Below are 17,016 nucleotides of genomic sequence, written 5' to 3' on the forward strand. Positions count from 1 at the left end.
ACTTGTGTACTGTAAATATGTGTTGATGCAATACAGCTACATAGTGTATATCAATATACCTTTTTTTGATACTTGCACTATGTATGTTTTTTTATGACACAGTTTTGCACATTTACAGTATACATCTCAATCTGCTGACATTTTTACTATGCTTAGAATATCTTGTGTTTTTTTTTTAAATCCTTTCAACCCCCCCATTTGCCCCCTCCAATTGCTTCTGCGGACTGCAAATTTCCCCACTGTGGGACAATTAAAGGTTTTCTGATTATGATTCAGATGCATGTTTTCGGAATCTGAGAGGAAACCAGAGGACCTGGAGAAAACCCACGCGGGCCGGGGAGAACATGCAAACTCAGCACAGGGAAGCCGGACCGGGTCTTAAAGTCACGACCGTTTGCTAAAAACTTGAATAACACAATTATTATTTTTTAAATGTATTTTATTATTATCATTATCATCGTTATCATTATTATTCCTATTATTATTATTATTTATTTGTTTTTGTTCCAGTTTTATTTATTTATTTATTTAGTCATTCATCCATCAATCCATTTTCCGTACCACTTTTTCCTCATTAGGGTTGCGGGGGGTGCTGGAGCTTATCCCAGCCGTCTTCGGGCACCAGGCGGGGGACACCCTGAATTGGTTGCCAGCCAATCAAAGGGCACACAGAGACCATCCATCCACACTGATACTCACACCTAGGGACAATTTGGAGTGTTAATCTGCCTGCCATGCATGTTTTTGGAATGTGGGAGGAAACCGGAGGACCCGGAGAAAACCCACGCGGGCCCGGGGAGAACATGCAAACTCCACACAAGGAGGCCGGACCAGGTCTTGAACGCACGACCTCTGCACTGTGAAACCGGTGTGCTAACCACTCGACTACCGGGCCACCTTTATTTATTTAGTTATTTATCATCTTCAACATTTTTTTTAATTCAATTTGAAATTTTCGTTTCAGAGTTTAGCTAGCATCATGGAACTTCACGTTTGATTTGCTTCCGCAGGCCGAATAAAATGATATGGTGGGCCAAATTTGGCCCCCGGGCCTTGACTTTGACACCGGTAAAGTACACAGTATATAAAACATTGTTCATTCTGCTCCCACAAATTGATTTAATCTCTACTGCGACGAAACACCAATGTCAACCCTATCCCATCTGTCTTTCTGTACACACGTCAATTGCACAGATTTGGAAAAAGATTCCAACGGTGGTTTGCACAAACGCGTAAAACAGGAGGAGACAGAAGCACGCAGGCGAGACAAAGACATTGAGGGCATGCAGATACTCACGCATCCGTCAAATAAATAACCTGAGGGTAGTGGCCATGAAGGCATAATAAAGCCAGTCAAGGGAGATGCATTAGGGTTGTAAATATCAGCTCATTATCACTCTGCTGTCTCGTTTGGCACTGTGTACGTGTGTGTGAGTGTGACTTTGTCTAACGGAGATCTTTAGGTCATGACAGGAGCAAACGTGTCATTAGCTCCATAAGGCACCGCACAAAGAAAAAAAATAAACAAAATAAAACAAGCAGGACATTTTTCATGCAGAAATAAATGTGTATGACAGAGACAGATACCAAATAGATTAAGAGAGCAAACATATTTGCCAGCGCAAATGGAATTGTCCAGGCGAAGATGCTAATTATGGATTAAGATAATTAAATGCCTAATTGGGCGAGATAAACACTTACAAATTGCATGCTGAGTTGATACGACAAGGCCCAGACGTGATTAAGAATCATCACAATTCAACAAACGTCATCACGTCTTTAGTTTTTGACACCATTTCGCAGCAGCACAGACATTGAAAATTTCTGGCTCACATTTTCATTGCAATTGATGGATTGAAAAAAAACATTTTTTTAGAGGAAATCAGTCGCAAGTCTCCATCACACAAACGAACAAACAAATAAATAAATAAATAAATTAAAACTTATAAAAAATAACAATCAGCAATTCTAAACTTTAAAATAAAACAATAAAAAATTTAAAATCCAAAATAAAAAAAAAAAAAAAAAAAAAAAAATCCAAAAAAAAAAAAAAAAAAAAATGAAATCCAAAATTCAAAATCCAAAATACAACATAATAAAATACAAAGTAAAATACAAAGTATCTCCTCTTCTTTTCCTTTCGGCTTTTCCCTTCAAGGGGTCGCCACAGCAAATCAGTGTCGTATAAAACATAAAATATAAAACACAAAATATAAAATATAAACACCAAAAATCAAATATCAAATCAAAATAGAAATTACGAATTTCAAAATACGAAATACAAATTATAAAATTTAAAATAAAATCAATATTCATTGGAAAATAAAAATGAATAAATAAATGAACAAATAAATAAACAAATAAAAAATACAATACATAAATAAAACACTAAAAAACAACTACATAAATATATAAAAATTTAAATATATGAATATATGAACACATAAAGGCCTAAATAAATACATAAAGAAAGCGAACACAGACATGTACAAACAAACAAACAAATAATTCAATAAATAGATAATAAATAAATAAATAGAACTCACAGTCTGTCATGAACATGGAACTCACCGTCTGTCATGAACATGGAGGTGGAGGTGGAGGACCTCCAAAAGGTGTGCTGGAGGGAGGATCATGGTAGACTTGAGAAAATGTCAAACACAGAGAAAACCTAACTCCAAAACTCATTCCTAAAAAAATACAGCAGTGGCCGTTGCAGCAGCAGAACACAAAGTTACAGAAACAATGTCAAAAACAATGACCAAAAGTAGTTGGGCAGGCCGTCTTTTTAACAGAAAACCTAACGAGATGACGGTCAACAGGTGTGCTGCTGAAGGAGGAGCCCGACGGTCGATCGCAAACAGATCCAACATGGTCATAGGCTAACTACAAACTCCCATAGTCCGTTCCCTTAATTTCAATTTAGAAAAAGTAAAACAAAAATGCCACTTCAAAGTTGCAGGTGAAAATTATGTTTGTCACAGTATTTTAATCTTGTATTCGTCATATTTTCATAATTTATTTTGTATTATTTTCTTAACCCTTTCATGCACACTGCAACCTGATAACACAATAAACTGTCCATTGGATAATTGCTGTCGATGAATGGGGTTAATGTCGATGTGGTATTGGACCTTCTTCTTTTTCCGGGCACTGCTTTTACCTTCAATACTCAGAGGTCAATCAGCTCTGACCTTTAACTCATTCATAAAGTCAGAACATGCTCCCAGCGAAGCATCATTCCAATATTACAGACTCCATTTGTGATACAGTCCATCTCGCGGTAACAGAGGATATTTTTTATTTCCGTGGGCAGGCTCAAAGTATTTATTTCATTGATATTTTCATGACTCGTTATTCATTTGAACTTTTATTGAAATATTTTTATGGCTCATTTTATTCATTCGACATGCTGGTAATTTTTTGGTCTAGTTTAGTCATAACAGTTAATACCACTGGTGTGAAAGTCTTGGGCCAGGGCCCAAATGTGGTCCGCCAGATCATTTTATTCGGTCCACAAAAGCAAAACTAACTTGTGAAATTTCATAATCCTTACTAAAATCTGTACCAAAATTTCAAATTATCGTATAAAAACCATAATAGCTCATTATTTTTACTTCAAATTTGAAAATAGTTATTCATTCATATGTTGTGTGCTCTGTATGTAATATATGGAGGGATTAAACATCCTAATGGCTACCCCAAATTCATAACAGCCCCGTAGAGAAAACCATAACTACAATGTGGCCTTTGGCAAAAAATTAGTTTATTTATGTACTGTATGTATTCTTTCCTCTACAGTAGTTTGTCTCAATAAGCATAGAACAGAGAGAATCTGATAACAGAACTTTTGTTGCCGTTGGCCTTTTTTCCCCTCCTCCCATTGCTTCTCGGATTGATTATGCATGCAGAGATTTGTTTTGTCCTATTTATTCTTTTTTTTTGGCCAAGTTTGGTTCAGAATATAGTTTAGTCGTGATCGTAATTACAAAAAAAGATAAATATTGACCCCCATTCTAGCATTCTTAACATTAGGGATTTGCCGCCACTGCCAAACTTGTGTGGAGTGACACAAATCGTCATTTAAAATGTTATTTGATCCGAGCACACAATCAATCATCAACTTGCAGCCGCAGCAGAAAAAAAACGTTTTTTTTGTGTACAGTAACTGGAAAAAGTTGAAAGGCAAAAAAATAAATAAAAAATACGACCGGTATTTTTGAAGAAAAGCGAACGCATACACAAAAGTAATGAAGACATATGAAGGTGCTGAAAGAAAGGATCCATTCTCCATGGCACACACGTTCAATGTGAGCCACAACCAGGGTGTCTCTCGCGGCATCTTTTTCATGAATATATTGTATATCATTATTTTACAATGCACAGAGAGACGAAAAAGCAGACAGGTTAAAATGTAAAAAAAAAAATGCTTTAAGCGTGACTTTCTTGGCTGCAACAGATTCAATTACATCCTGCCAGTTTTGCTTGATCAGTCTTCCTATTTTAGACTCCATAAGCGAACATAGTGATGACGAGCCTGGAAATGTATTGAGATCATTCAGATGCGTGGACATTAGTTATGCTTTTTATTCCTGTGATCGGGTTGACAGATGTGCTTTGAATTATGCATATGGACGCTGGTGCATGACAGTAAAGGACAACTCATATTTAGTAGAGAAATTCAGCTCATTGGGTATCAGTGTAACTGGCGTCAATATTGAATCATTGGTTGCCATGACAGCAAAATATAATTTATTTGGTCTTGTTGTTTTGTAAAAGTGTTTAACGTTTCTATGTGAACCTTCATATTTATGTTTTTCTTAAAGTAGTCATTTTGTCATGACCACCTATGGTTATGTGTCATGTGTTTCGATGTACAGTGATACCTCAGCTTATGAAGGCTTCAGCTCACGAACTTTTCGCCTCACGAACATTAAATTCGCAAGTATATAGTCTTGGCTGACGAACTAGGTTTTGGCGGACGAACCAAACCACACGGCGCCACGGTGGCTGGCGAACTAGTTTTCGTCACCCCCTTTCTTTTAGTGCGGATGTGCTTTGTTATCGAGTGTAGTACTTTTGCTATTATGGGATTGAAAAAGAAAAATACCCCCAATACCCCCACCACAGGCTAGTGGTAAATCGAAGAGGACACAAAAGAAAATTACGGTCAAGCAGAAGGAGATACAGAAAAACACAAATGAGGTGTGCGTTATTGTGACTTAGCATCCCAGTACCAGTATGCTAAGTCGACCATTGCTACGTGTGCTAAGGATGTGTTGTCTAAGCAACGGTCTCAGGCAATAGAAGACGTTAAAAAACTTCTGCTGGATTGGATTAACGAAAAGCTGCTAGCAGGGGACAGTGTTAGTGATGGTATTATCGCTGAGAAAGCACGGATATCATCAAGAGGCAACTACATCAACGACATTCACAAAGGTAAATAAAAAACACTTTATGATACAGGACAGTTTATTTCTTTAATTACAATACAATAGCACATTTATTATAATTATACATAAAATAAGGTATATTTGTGTAGTTTTGAGGCTTATTTACTCGAAAATTATGTTTTATGGGGAGCTGGGAACGGATTATTCTCATTTTAATGGTTTCTTATGGGAAATAAATGTTTGGAAGATGAACTTTTTGACCTACACACACTTTCTGGGAATCAATTAAGTTCGTAAGCTGATGTATCACTGTAATTGTGAGAGAGAGAACAACAGTCGATTCAACGTCATTAGTTTGTCTACACATTGCACACGGGACGTTATTAATTTGTTTATTTACTGTATGTCTTGTCGAACAGATTGTAGTAATGCCGATTGTTGTTTTAAATACCTCTTAGTTTTCACGGTGTTCCACAATAAACATTTTGGGACATCAGTACGAGGCGTCATCCTTGACCGGGGTAGATACAATCAGCATGGCAAGTTGTGACTTTCAACGTCGTCTTTTCTCATGAACAGCCCACTGACTTTTCAACAGATAATTACACAAGTATGTGGTCGTCGGTTTTGTGGCCTCCCCCGCCAAAACGGGACAAATACACACACACACACTGCTCTCAATCTCATCACAGTGGTGGCACTCAAGAGAAAGGCCGTTCTAGGTGATTGGATCATTTCCTAGTCATGGATTTAGGTTTGCGAGAAAGATCGATAAAACACACACACACACACACACACACACACACACACACACACACACACACACACACACACACACACACACACACGCACACACGCACACACACACACACACACACACACACACACACACGCACACACACGCACACACACACACACACACGCACACAAGCGCGCACACGCAGGATCAATGTATATTACTTACCTTTCTGCAGAGATTCCTGTCAGCCTGCTCGAACCGCTCTGCCTCCAAATCGAATATGGACAAAAGTATTGAGACGGCTTTTATCAAATAGCCCTTTATTAGGCAACCAACGTCATTGTTCATTTTATCTTGTAAAAACTCAACTACCCCAATAAGTCAGAAAAAAAGAGTTTTCTCAGCCAATCAGCGACAAAAGCTAATTGGATGTTTTGCAATGTCCAGCGAAATGCTTTTATAGGGTCCAGCTTTTGAATTTTGGAGCCGATAGAGGTTTTATTATTCCTCTGATTCACAACCACCACAACACTACAATCGCATGTGATGATAGTTGATAGCAGTGGCAGGCCGTGGATTTCACCGCTAGGCCTTCAGTAGTGCTGAATCAATCCACAGCAGCGAATGTGGTGTGATTCACGACACGTCCATTAGAGGGTGTCGACAGCAAGGAAATAACTTGTGACTTGTAGAAACTTAAAAAATATTGTTATTAAACTGTTCTAATGAACGTGTGGATTCATGATAACCTCATAAAATTGCAACATTATTTGCTATTTTTGTTAGCTTCGGAGATGTCCAACCTGAATGAATGATGCCTATCTGCTGTCTCTCTTGTTTCTATTTATAATTGTATTTTATTTATTGTATTCTATTTGTGATTGTATTTTATTTATTATAGTAGCTATGCTTGTCTGTGACTGTAAAGTGTTGTTGAGAGCTTTGAAAGCTTTTTTTTATTATTATTATTATTATTATTATTCTTGAAAAGTCCATCATGAAAATGGCTTTAACAGTATATCAGCAACCAAATCCATTTCTTCTCCTTCCGCCATTGTGGGTTGACAAAACCGCCATTAAATCAACACGATATATTTGCTTATGCAGCTCGCTACAGATACAGTAATACTGCTTGTCTGTGACTGTAAAGTGTCCTTGAGAGCTTTGAAAGGCACTTAAAATGTAATGTATTATTATTATTATTATTATTATTATTGTATTATTCTTGAAATCAACATGATATATTTGCTTATGCAGCGCGCTACAGATACCGTAATAATAATAATAATAATAATAATAATAATAATAATAATAATAATAATAATAATAATAATACATTTGATTTCTAAGCGGCTTTCAAAACTCTCAAGGACACTTTACAGTCATGGGATTTTTTTTGTGTGGGTGAGCAACGGCAGCCATTCGCGCCAGCGTTCACTCTACCCGGAAGTAGCACAGAAGAGGGAAGGAAAGAAAGAAAGGAAACAAAAAAACCTATATAACAAATACAGTAGAGTCTCGTTATATCGATATTGGATATATCGATAGTCCCGGTTATATCGATACTATTTCTATGCACGTACGGAGAAAATTACATGCAAACAGGGTCGGATATATCGATAATCCCGGTTATATCGATATTTTTTCGGACTCCCTTGAATATCGATATAACGAGACTTTACTGTAATATGACAACACAAAGACACAAAGAGTCATTCATTCTTCAGCACTTGCTTGCCTTGGATCTTTCAATTCGCCAAAGTTAACAAATGACGAACACCTTCCGTTCTCGAGAAGAAGAAAACACCAGGATGGTTTTAGAACAACTTGTTGGTCTTCATCACAACTAATTTAAACATGCATCTGTGTGCTAGCGGCTAGTAATACTATGATTGGCTGGTGACTAGCCAATCATGTAACTAGTCAATCATAGTACGCGAAAAGTCAGACGTTTAGGGTGTTATTCAGATATTTGGCTTTGCAGACCTTGATGGTCCACCACTGGATTATTGCGAGTAGTTTGTGGTTGCTTTTGAAGTGAACTTCTTTATTTTCAGAATGCCTGTTATGTGTGTCAGAAATTAATCAGTCTTTTTATTATTTTGAATGATAATTAATGTAAGAAAAACATGGGTGGTATCGATTGTTTGGTCTTGGTGAGTACTCGAACCATATTAGTATCTGTAAGGAAAAAAAAGTGGAATGCCCCTCAGAGTTTGTCATTTATGTTTTCATTGCATCGTTTTTACCTCATTTGCATCATGGAGGTCACTATAAAAGCTTTCTATCTTCAGTTGTAGGTTTTTTTTCCTGTCGCATATCAACAAAGTTGAATTGACAGTTGAGCCTCTCAAAGACGCCGCTTTATAAGACAGTCTACACACGGATCTGCATGCACTGTGAAACCGCAAATGCCTCATTAAATCAAATATGGATCCCGCGATCGCTTCGCCGATACTTGGGTAGTTGGAGCAATTCGAAAGGCAACGCGTCATTAATGGTGGCGGTCACATACTTGTAAGCAGAGAGCGAGTCGACTTTGAAAGGGGGTCTTCTCAAGGCCATTATTGCTTCTTCCTGTGCGGTCTTATATCCCAATACATTTGTCCATCTGGCGCACCTGCAGATTGAATGAGTGAAAAGTGATGTTTTTAATTAAAATCACCTTCATGTGCACATCAGGGATCATTAGTCTCAATGGTAATATTACAGTAATATGGAGCTGTGTCAAACTGGATGACCCCTGGCCTCGCTTCACAGACGGCGTTCGACAGAAGGAGAAAAGGGTATACGGGGGGGCTATAAAAGTGGGAGGCGGGGGGGGGGGGGGGTAACGAGTATGGCAAGAAGGATGGAGTTGGGAAAAGAAGTATAGAAAGAAGCGACAAGCTCAAATTAAATTCCCATCATGTCAGTGTAGAACAGAATTCAATAGTGTTTATTGGCAGACCCCAGCCTGGGGGAAATTACATTCTGAAGCGGAGCATGGAATGAATGCACGCACACTCACACACACATATATACATTGACTGTGCACAATCCTGCGTGTTTTGAGACCTGGGGGAGATTGGGGGGGGGGGGGGGGGCTGGAATCCAGTGGCAGATGTGAGCATGAAGACTAGTGATGTATCCCCTGGAGTCCACGTACCAAGACTGTCCTTGTTCTGCACAGACATCTGTTGTGAGTTTATTTCTCTGATACATTTTTTCACACAAAAACATCAACCGTCCCGGTTGATGTTTTTGTTTTTTGTGCACCAAAGTCCAAGTGGTGCATTATGGATGATCCATACGGCTGTTCCACCCTCGCTCCTTCCATGAGTGTCATTTTGATGTAACAGAGGTTTTTCTTGTATAAAGGAACCAAACACAAGTATTTATTCGACAAAAAAAATAGACAATTTAATTTAAAGCAGATTCTTTACTTACAGACAGTGTATTATAGGTGTTCAAATACCTGACATGTTTCGGCGGCGGAAGGCGGAAGTATACGCCGAAACATGTCAGGTATTTGAACACCTATAACACACTGTCTGTAAGTGAAGAAACTACAGTAAAGTCTCGTTATATCGATATCGGATATATCGATAGTCGCGGTTATATCGATACTATTTCTATGCACGCACGGAGAAAATTACATGCAAACAGGGTCTGATATATCGATAGTCCCGGTTATATCGATATTTTTTCGGACTCCCTTGAATATCGATATAACGAGACTTTACTGTACTTTAAATTAGATATCAAGTAGACAGGATGAACTTAGTACAACGAAAAAAATAGACAATTTTGTATGTTTTCATGGCATAATAGCAGGAGTGAAAAAAATATAGGATGAGTTTAGAGAATAAAACTTTGATATGATAATTAAGTCATTCACTGCCAGATGTATGTAAAAATGTTTTTGTCATTGTCACTCAAATTCCAGGACCCACTGAATATTGAGTTTTAGGGCTATACAAACATTCAATACAGCGTTACAAAATAATTATAATGCATTTAATTTCCAAGCGCCTTTCTGAACACCCTAAGAACACTTTACAATAAAAAAAACAATACACGGAACAATAAAACCATAAATAAAATGATAAATAATAAAATAACTGATTGAAATAGACCATGAAGGCAATTTTAAACAGATGAGTTTTGAGGTGGGATTTGAAAGTAGGAAGGGAGTCAATATTACGGATGTTGGGTGGAAGTGAATTCCAGAGTTCGGGAGCAAAGCGGCTGAAAGCTCTGTACCCTATTGTGGTGAGACGGGCAGAAGGCACATTGAGGTGAAGGAAAGATGAGGATCTGAGGGACCGAGAGGGAACGGAGATTTGAAGAAGATCAGACATATAGGGGTATTTTGAAGGAACATTTAGAATCTCTTCTTTCATCATAAAAAAAGAATTCATTCCTAAATTATATGGGTTTGGAGTTATATGAGCTTGAAATGAGGATGGCTGTCCAAAATACAATGCAGTACATACATATTGGTTTATATAGTGCATTAACAATAGCAGAAGCTGGAACAAAGTGCTAACATGGAAAAAAATGGAAATGCTGCCCCCTTGTGGAAGGGAAAAATATTGCCAGTGGTCTGGCTCGTGCTTTATCGGCACCTCAGCAAGAAAAATCACAACCCGAACAAATTCGGGAAAGTCGCTCGACGTCGTATTTTCAATTCCCAAATAAATTCGGGAATGACAGTAAATGAGTTAAAACAAAGCAGCAAGATTGCTATTCTGGCTAACTATCTTTCTATTCCACTGCATTCAAACTTTGATGGTCAATGTACCCAAATCCCCATTGGTTTTGTTCGAGCAATTCGCTATTCGAACACATTTTAAACATCTTTTACATTTTATTTTCTCGGACTTCCTGTCATCGTGTCACATTCTGTCCGTCTTTACATCATTTTATGTTGTCGGACGTCCTGTCATGACGTCACATTCTGTCCGCCTTTATAAAAGCTCTCCCAACCAGCCCCTCCAGTTTAAAGAATCGTTTTGTTTTTACTTTTGATTCCTTTGATTCCTTTATTCATTCACAGTTTTAATTAGACTCCATCTTTCCGTCTTTTATCACGATAGCCACAAGTCACCTCCAGCCTATGTTGAGAAATACATTACAATTGGACTAAATTGCTCATACAGAGAAAACCTTCGTACCTACACAGGCAATTTAAAGTCAGCCGAGTATGCATGACTTTGTAATGCGGGAGGAAACCTTGATCAACTCAAAAAGCCACAAGGACATGAATTGCAACTCAACAGGAGTGCTGATGTTGAGAGTCGAAGGCTGCCTAAAAAGGTTGCTCAATTGGACTCGGTTCGGCAGACCATCGTGCAAGGTTGTCCTTTTGTATTGTAAAAAAAAAAAAAAAAAAAGTTTTTTCTTCTCCCGCTATTGGCTGGCAACTGGTTCAGTTGCCGGCCAATTTATTCGGGAATTGAAAAGCGTGATCTTGAGCACAATTCCCAAATTTGTTAGGGTTTTGGTTTTTTGTGTGGAGGGGGTGCTGATAAAGCGCTGGTCAGACCTCTGACAATGTTTTATCCCTTCCACCAGGGGGCAGTATTTGCCTTTTGTCCATGTTAGCGCTTTGTTACAACTACAGCTGTAGTTAAAGCGCAACATAAGTCAATATGTATTGTATTGTATTTTATACAGCCGCCCCCATTTCAAGCTTAGATAACTCCAGACCCATATAATTTAGGGATTAACGTTTTTTTTCTGATGAAAGAAGAGAATCTAAGGTTTATTACGCTGAATTGAATGTTTATGTAGTCCTAAAACGCAATATTCTGTGGGTCCTGAAATTCAAGTGACAATGACAAAAACCCTGACACTGTAGTGGAAGCATTTTTGCACGAGTTTAAAAAAATTAATAACTTTTTAATTAAAATAAAAATAAAAATTATGTCTTGACAGTAGACCATGATGGAAATATTTTTAAGAAAATGGCATCTCTGTTTGAGAGATGAGATTTTGCTAATTACTACTATAATTAATACTGTACATGTGTCTGATAGACGTTATGCCCTAATATTCATGACGAATACCCGATTTAATGTCGGTGGACTTCCCAACGTTCACATCGTCCGGCAGTGAATGAGTTAATGGCCATAGGCAGAGCACATGTCCGAGTTCTTCCGATAAAAAAATGTCTCCATGCAGATTAGCTGTAAACGGCCTTTCGGTTCTGTCACTTTTTTTTTTTGCCTCCATCGCCTTTCGTCATCGTCCTCTATTGTTCTCTCTGACATTATCCGTGCATGTTTATCCCCCTCAGGAGCGTTCCGAGCGAGCGTTGGGCTGCTCAGCGGAGGATCTGAAGTCTCTTTTTTACTGCGATCTGTGTGACAAGCAGTACCTGCGCCACCAGGAGTTTGACAACCACATCAACTCCTACGACCACGCACACAAACAGGTACATGACGAGCTTCTGGAAAACAAACAAAAAAACACATTTGTTTTATAATGAAATTATACGTTGATGTCAAGCTGCTTCTCAAGCCTACTTGAAAAATGCCGCAATCCACCGCGCCCTACCAAGCACACTTTCACAAGCTCATCACATTTCAATTTCAATCAGGAGAAACTAATAAGAAAAGGAGAAAGATGAGAAATGACGAAGGGCAATTAATATTTGATGCGAAGACGAGGAATAGACTGGTACTTCGACCCCAGCAGGAAGCACATGGCCTTGGGATGACATCTTATGAATTCTGACGGCAAGGAGCGATGACATCAGTGATGAAGAGTGAGCCTCAATGCAGAAATGTATATTGATGTGCATTTAGAAGGGATAAAATTTGCATTGGTGGAGACTTGGGTCAAAACCGTGCCAATGGTGGGAAGACATAGTGAGGAACATTTGAGTTTAACTCATTCACTGCCAAACGATGTGCAAAAATGTGTCCAGTCCATTGCCAGGGTTTTCGTCATTTACATTGAAATTGAAGGAACCTTAGAATATTGACTTTTAAGACTATAGAAACATTCAATGCAGCGTAAGAAACCTTAGACTCTCTTCTTTCATCGGAAAAAAAGGTTAATTTTTAAATTATATGGATCTGGAGTTATATGAGCTTCAAATGAGGGTGGCTGTCTAAATTAACAACAGCTGAAGCTGGAACAAAGCGCAAACATGGAGAAAAGGGAAATTCTGCCCTCATGTGGAAGGGAAAAACATTTCCAGAGTCCATGGCCAGTGCTTTATCGACACCAAAGCAAGAAAAAAAACAAACACGAACAAATTTGAGAATGGCCCCAATGTTTGGTGTATTTTCAAATTTTTTCCACATAGAAGGCACACCGGACTATTTGGCGCACCGGCCTCAAGGCGCACCTTCAACAAATGAAAAAAGTATGTAAATATGTATATAAAAGTTTTCCAAATACAAGGCACACCAACATTATAAAGCGCTACAGTGGAGGCTTCTACAGGGGGAAATAGAGTCCATGGCTAAAATACACCATTCGTTGGGTGTGCGCCTTATAGACCGGTGCAGTGCGTCTTATACACATGAGAATACAGTATTTAAAATTTGCTGGGATTCATAAAATTTATTTGTCCCAGATAGACGGATGATTTGACCTAGTTACTAACCTCTTATAATGAACAAATTTACCATATTTTCAGGTGTATAAGGCGCACCAGAGAATAAGGCGCACCCCGAATGAATGGTGTATTTTCAAACTTTTTCCATATATTTTTCGGGAAACACACGGAGCGCCACAATGAGTGATGGGGACCTGGGAACAGATTATTCTCATTTTAATGGTTTTGTATGGGAAATTAATGTTTGGAATACACACTTCGCCATACACACTTTCAGGGAACCAATTAAGGTCGTAAGCCAAGGTATCACTGTATTTGAAAAACATTTTTCATTCATTGTAGATGCGCCTGATAGTCCAGTGCACCTTATAGAGTATATAGTTCGGATGCCAAGATTATATTCTGGCAAATTTAACGTTCGTAAGGCGAAAAGTTCGTTAGCTAAAGTGTTCGTAAGCCGAGGTATCACTGTGTATAAAACCTTTCCAAATATAAGGCACACCGACGTTATAAGGCGCTACAGTAGAGACTTGTACAGGGGGAAATAGCGTCGATGGCTGCTAACAGTAGTTGTTGAGACCTGTTGTGGCACAATATTACGAACCTGCGTAGAAAGGCACAGGGTCGTCTTTAGAAGAAGACTAAGGCTTTTGGGTGTGCCTTATACACCAGAAAATACAGTAATATAAAATGGTAACTTTCACTAATAATAATTTAGAGATATATTATTTTGGAAAAGAGATTTTTTTTTGTTGTTGTTGTCTATTCGTATTTCCATCGGACACACATGCACACGCACGCACACAAACCTAAAACAAAAGCAAAACTATTAGTCATGACTCAAGTATGATTGTATTATTCCAGTTTGGACAAGATGAGGTCAATGGTGGGTTAAGAAAAGGCCCGCCAGCAGGTTTCCTCCTGTGCTCTGCTTTCCTTCCCATTTCCATACGCAAACTCTGCTTTGGACTAACAAGTTGAAATTTCCGCTATTAGAACATTCGCATTTGGCTTTGCGCTACAATAAACGTCCAGACGTCTTCCAAGCAAGACGCCCACACCGAGCCAGGAAATGAACGTTAAATAAAATGCTTCCCGCACTGTCATTGTTCTTTGGGAATGAATTGAAGCAACTGCGGGCCAATGTTAATGCTTTGTTTTAGCCGGCGGCAAGCACGTGAAACAAGTGCACGAGGGACTGAGCTGACAGTAGCCACTGGCGCCGGGGGAACACACACATACTGCACGCTGGCTGCCCGAGCAAGCAGACGGCAGATGAAATTCCAGCTGAAAACCGCTTCCCTGTAGGAGTATTGGCTTTAGAAAATGGCAAGCTGATTGCATTTGCGGCGTCTTCTCACCCGTTACCATCGATTCAGGGGGGTTGAACCTGTCTGCAAAGAGCTCGTCTTAGCATTTACCGGTCATGGCTGAAATTGCTTCGTTAAAGAGGACATTGATTCACTGTGGCGACCCCTGAGGGGAAAAGCTGAAAGGAAAAGAAGAAAGAGACATCACTACATTTGCATGCAGGTGTCCACCAAAAAGGAAGTGAGGCAGCATCGGAAGGGGTATTGATTTGTGTTGATTGAATTTGACAGGCGAGACGGACACGTTGTGGACAGCAAGGGTGGGACATGATGTCAGACATATGACATAAAGTCCTATTTAACTCATTCACTGCTGGACGATGTGCAAAAATGTGTTCACTCCAGTGCCAGGGTTTTTGTCATTGTCACTCAAATTCCAGGACCCTCAGAATATTGAGTTTTACGACTACATAAACATTCAATACAGCCTAACAAACCTTAGACTCTCTTCTTTCCTCAGAAAAAAAGTTTATTCCTAAATTATATGGCTCTGGAGTTACATGAGCTGGAAATGAGGGCGGCTGTCCAAAATACAATACAATATATATACGTATATTGGTTTATATAGCGCTTTAACAACAGCTGAAGCTGGAACAAAGTGCGAATATGGAAAAAAAGGATTTTCTGCCCCTAGTGGAAGGAAATAAAACATTTCCAGAGGTCATGGCCAGTGCTTTATCTGCACTCAAGCATAAAAAAAAACATTTGGGAATGGCGCTTTACGTCATATTTTCAATTCCTGAATACATTTGTGAATGGCAGTGAATGAGTGAATATTACTCAAAGATCTGTCATTTAAAAAATCCTCCAAACTTGACACAGGCTCTCAAAGCAAACACACACACAAGCTGACTCGGATTAAATTGAAGCTCTGAATATATTCTTTTGATTGACACTGCTTGAGAGGTATCGGTTACCTCCACCAAACATGGTTGGCTTGTTAATTAGCAGGCGCTGTATTTATCTCCAATATCAATTTCCATGAAATTTCTTTGACGAGGCAAAACAACCCTGGGGTTGTACATCCAAATTAAACTCAATATGCAAACTGATTCATCCAGAACCAGAATTAAAAAAATAAATATAATAATTTTATAAATTATAATAATTTAATAAATTAACAAAAAAATGTTTCAAAGAATATGTAGACTCATTTAAATGTTACTGAGATGGAGTGAGGTGCTCTCACTTCCATTCATCTCATAGTAGAGTGGCTACAATGTAAATTATCTGACCTGTCATTCCCAATCTTCAAGTTTTTTTGTAACATTGTGTTCGTTCAATAAAGCAATAAAATTAGAATGGACCGTATTTATCGGTGTATAAAGGGACCAAGGAGTATCAAGCGCACCAAACATGTAAATAAACACAGACACACATAAATGCATAAATAAATAAATAAATAAATAAATAAATAAATAAATAAATAAATACATACATATATATAGACATGTAAATAAATGCATTAATGAATAAACAAATAAAATCATAAACAAATGCAATAATAAATAAATAAACACATACATAAACACGGAAATAAATGCATAAATAAATAAACTTGTGCCTAAACACACAAATATATGCATAAATAAATGCATACATAAATAATTACAAATTAATATACACATAAATAACCATGTCATAAATAAATAAATAAATAAATACATGCATACATAAATAATTACAAATTAATATACACATAAATAACCATGTCATAAATAAATAAATAAATAAATAAATAGGCATGTAAATGAACGCACAAATAAATAAATAAAACCATAAATAAACACATACATAAACGTGGAAATAAATGCACAAATAAATAAAGACTTGTAAATAAACACATAAATAACTGTATAAATAAAGAAATAAAGAAATAAAACCATAAATAAATAAACACATACATAAATGCAGAAACACATGCATTAAAAAATAAATAAACACACAAGTAAATACATA

The 17,016-nt window shown here is 37.8% G+C and overlaps 1 protein-coding gene across 1 annotated transcript in view; it reads left to right on the forward strand.

Moving 5' to 3' along the window:
* Positions 1-17,016, forward strand: part of znf804b (zinc finger protein 804B) — a 64,160-nt gene that overhangs the window by 40,390 nt on the left and 6,754 nt on the right. The window contains exon 2 of the mRNA XM_088999355.1: positions 12,416-12,553. Within this exon, the coding sequence (XP_088855481.1) occupies positions 12,416-12,553 (138 nt within the window). The remainder of the gene's footprint in view (positions 1-12,415; positions 12,554-17,016) is intronic.

The sequence above is a fragment of the Hippocampus bargibanti genome, linkage group LG06 (genome assembly GCF_051943395.1).
Source record: "Hippocampus bargibanti isolate YZ-2025 linkage group LG06, ASM5194339v1, whole genome shotgun sequence".
Classification (NCBI taxonomy): domain Eukaryota; kingdom Metazoa; phylum Chordata; class Actinopteri; order Syngnathiformes; family Syngnathidae; genus Hippocampus; species Hippocampus bargibanti.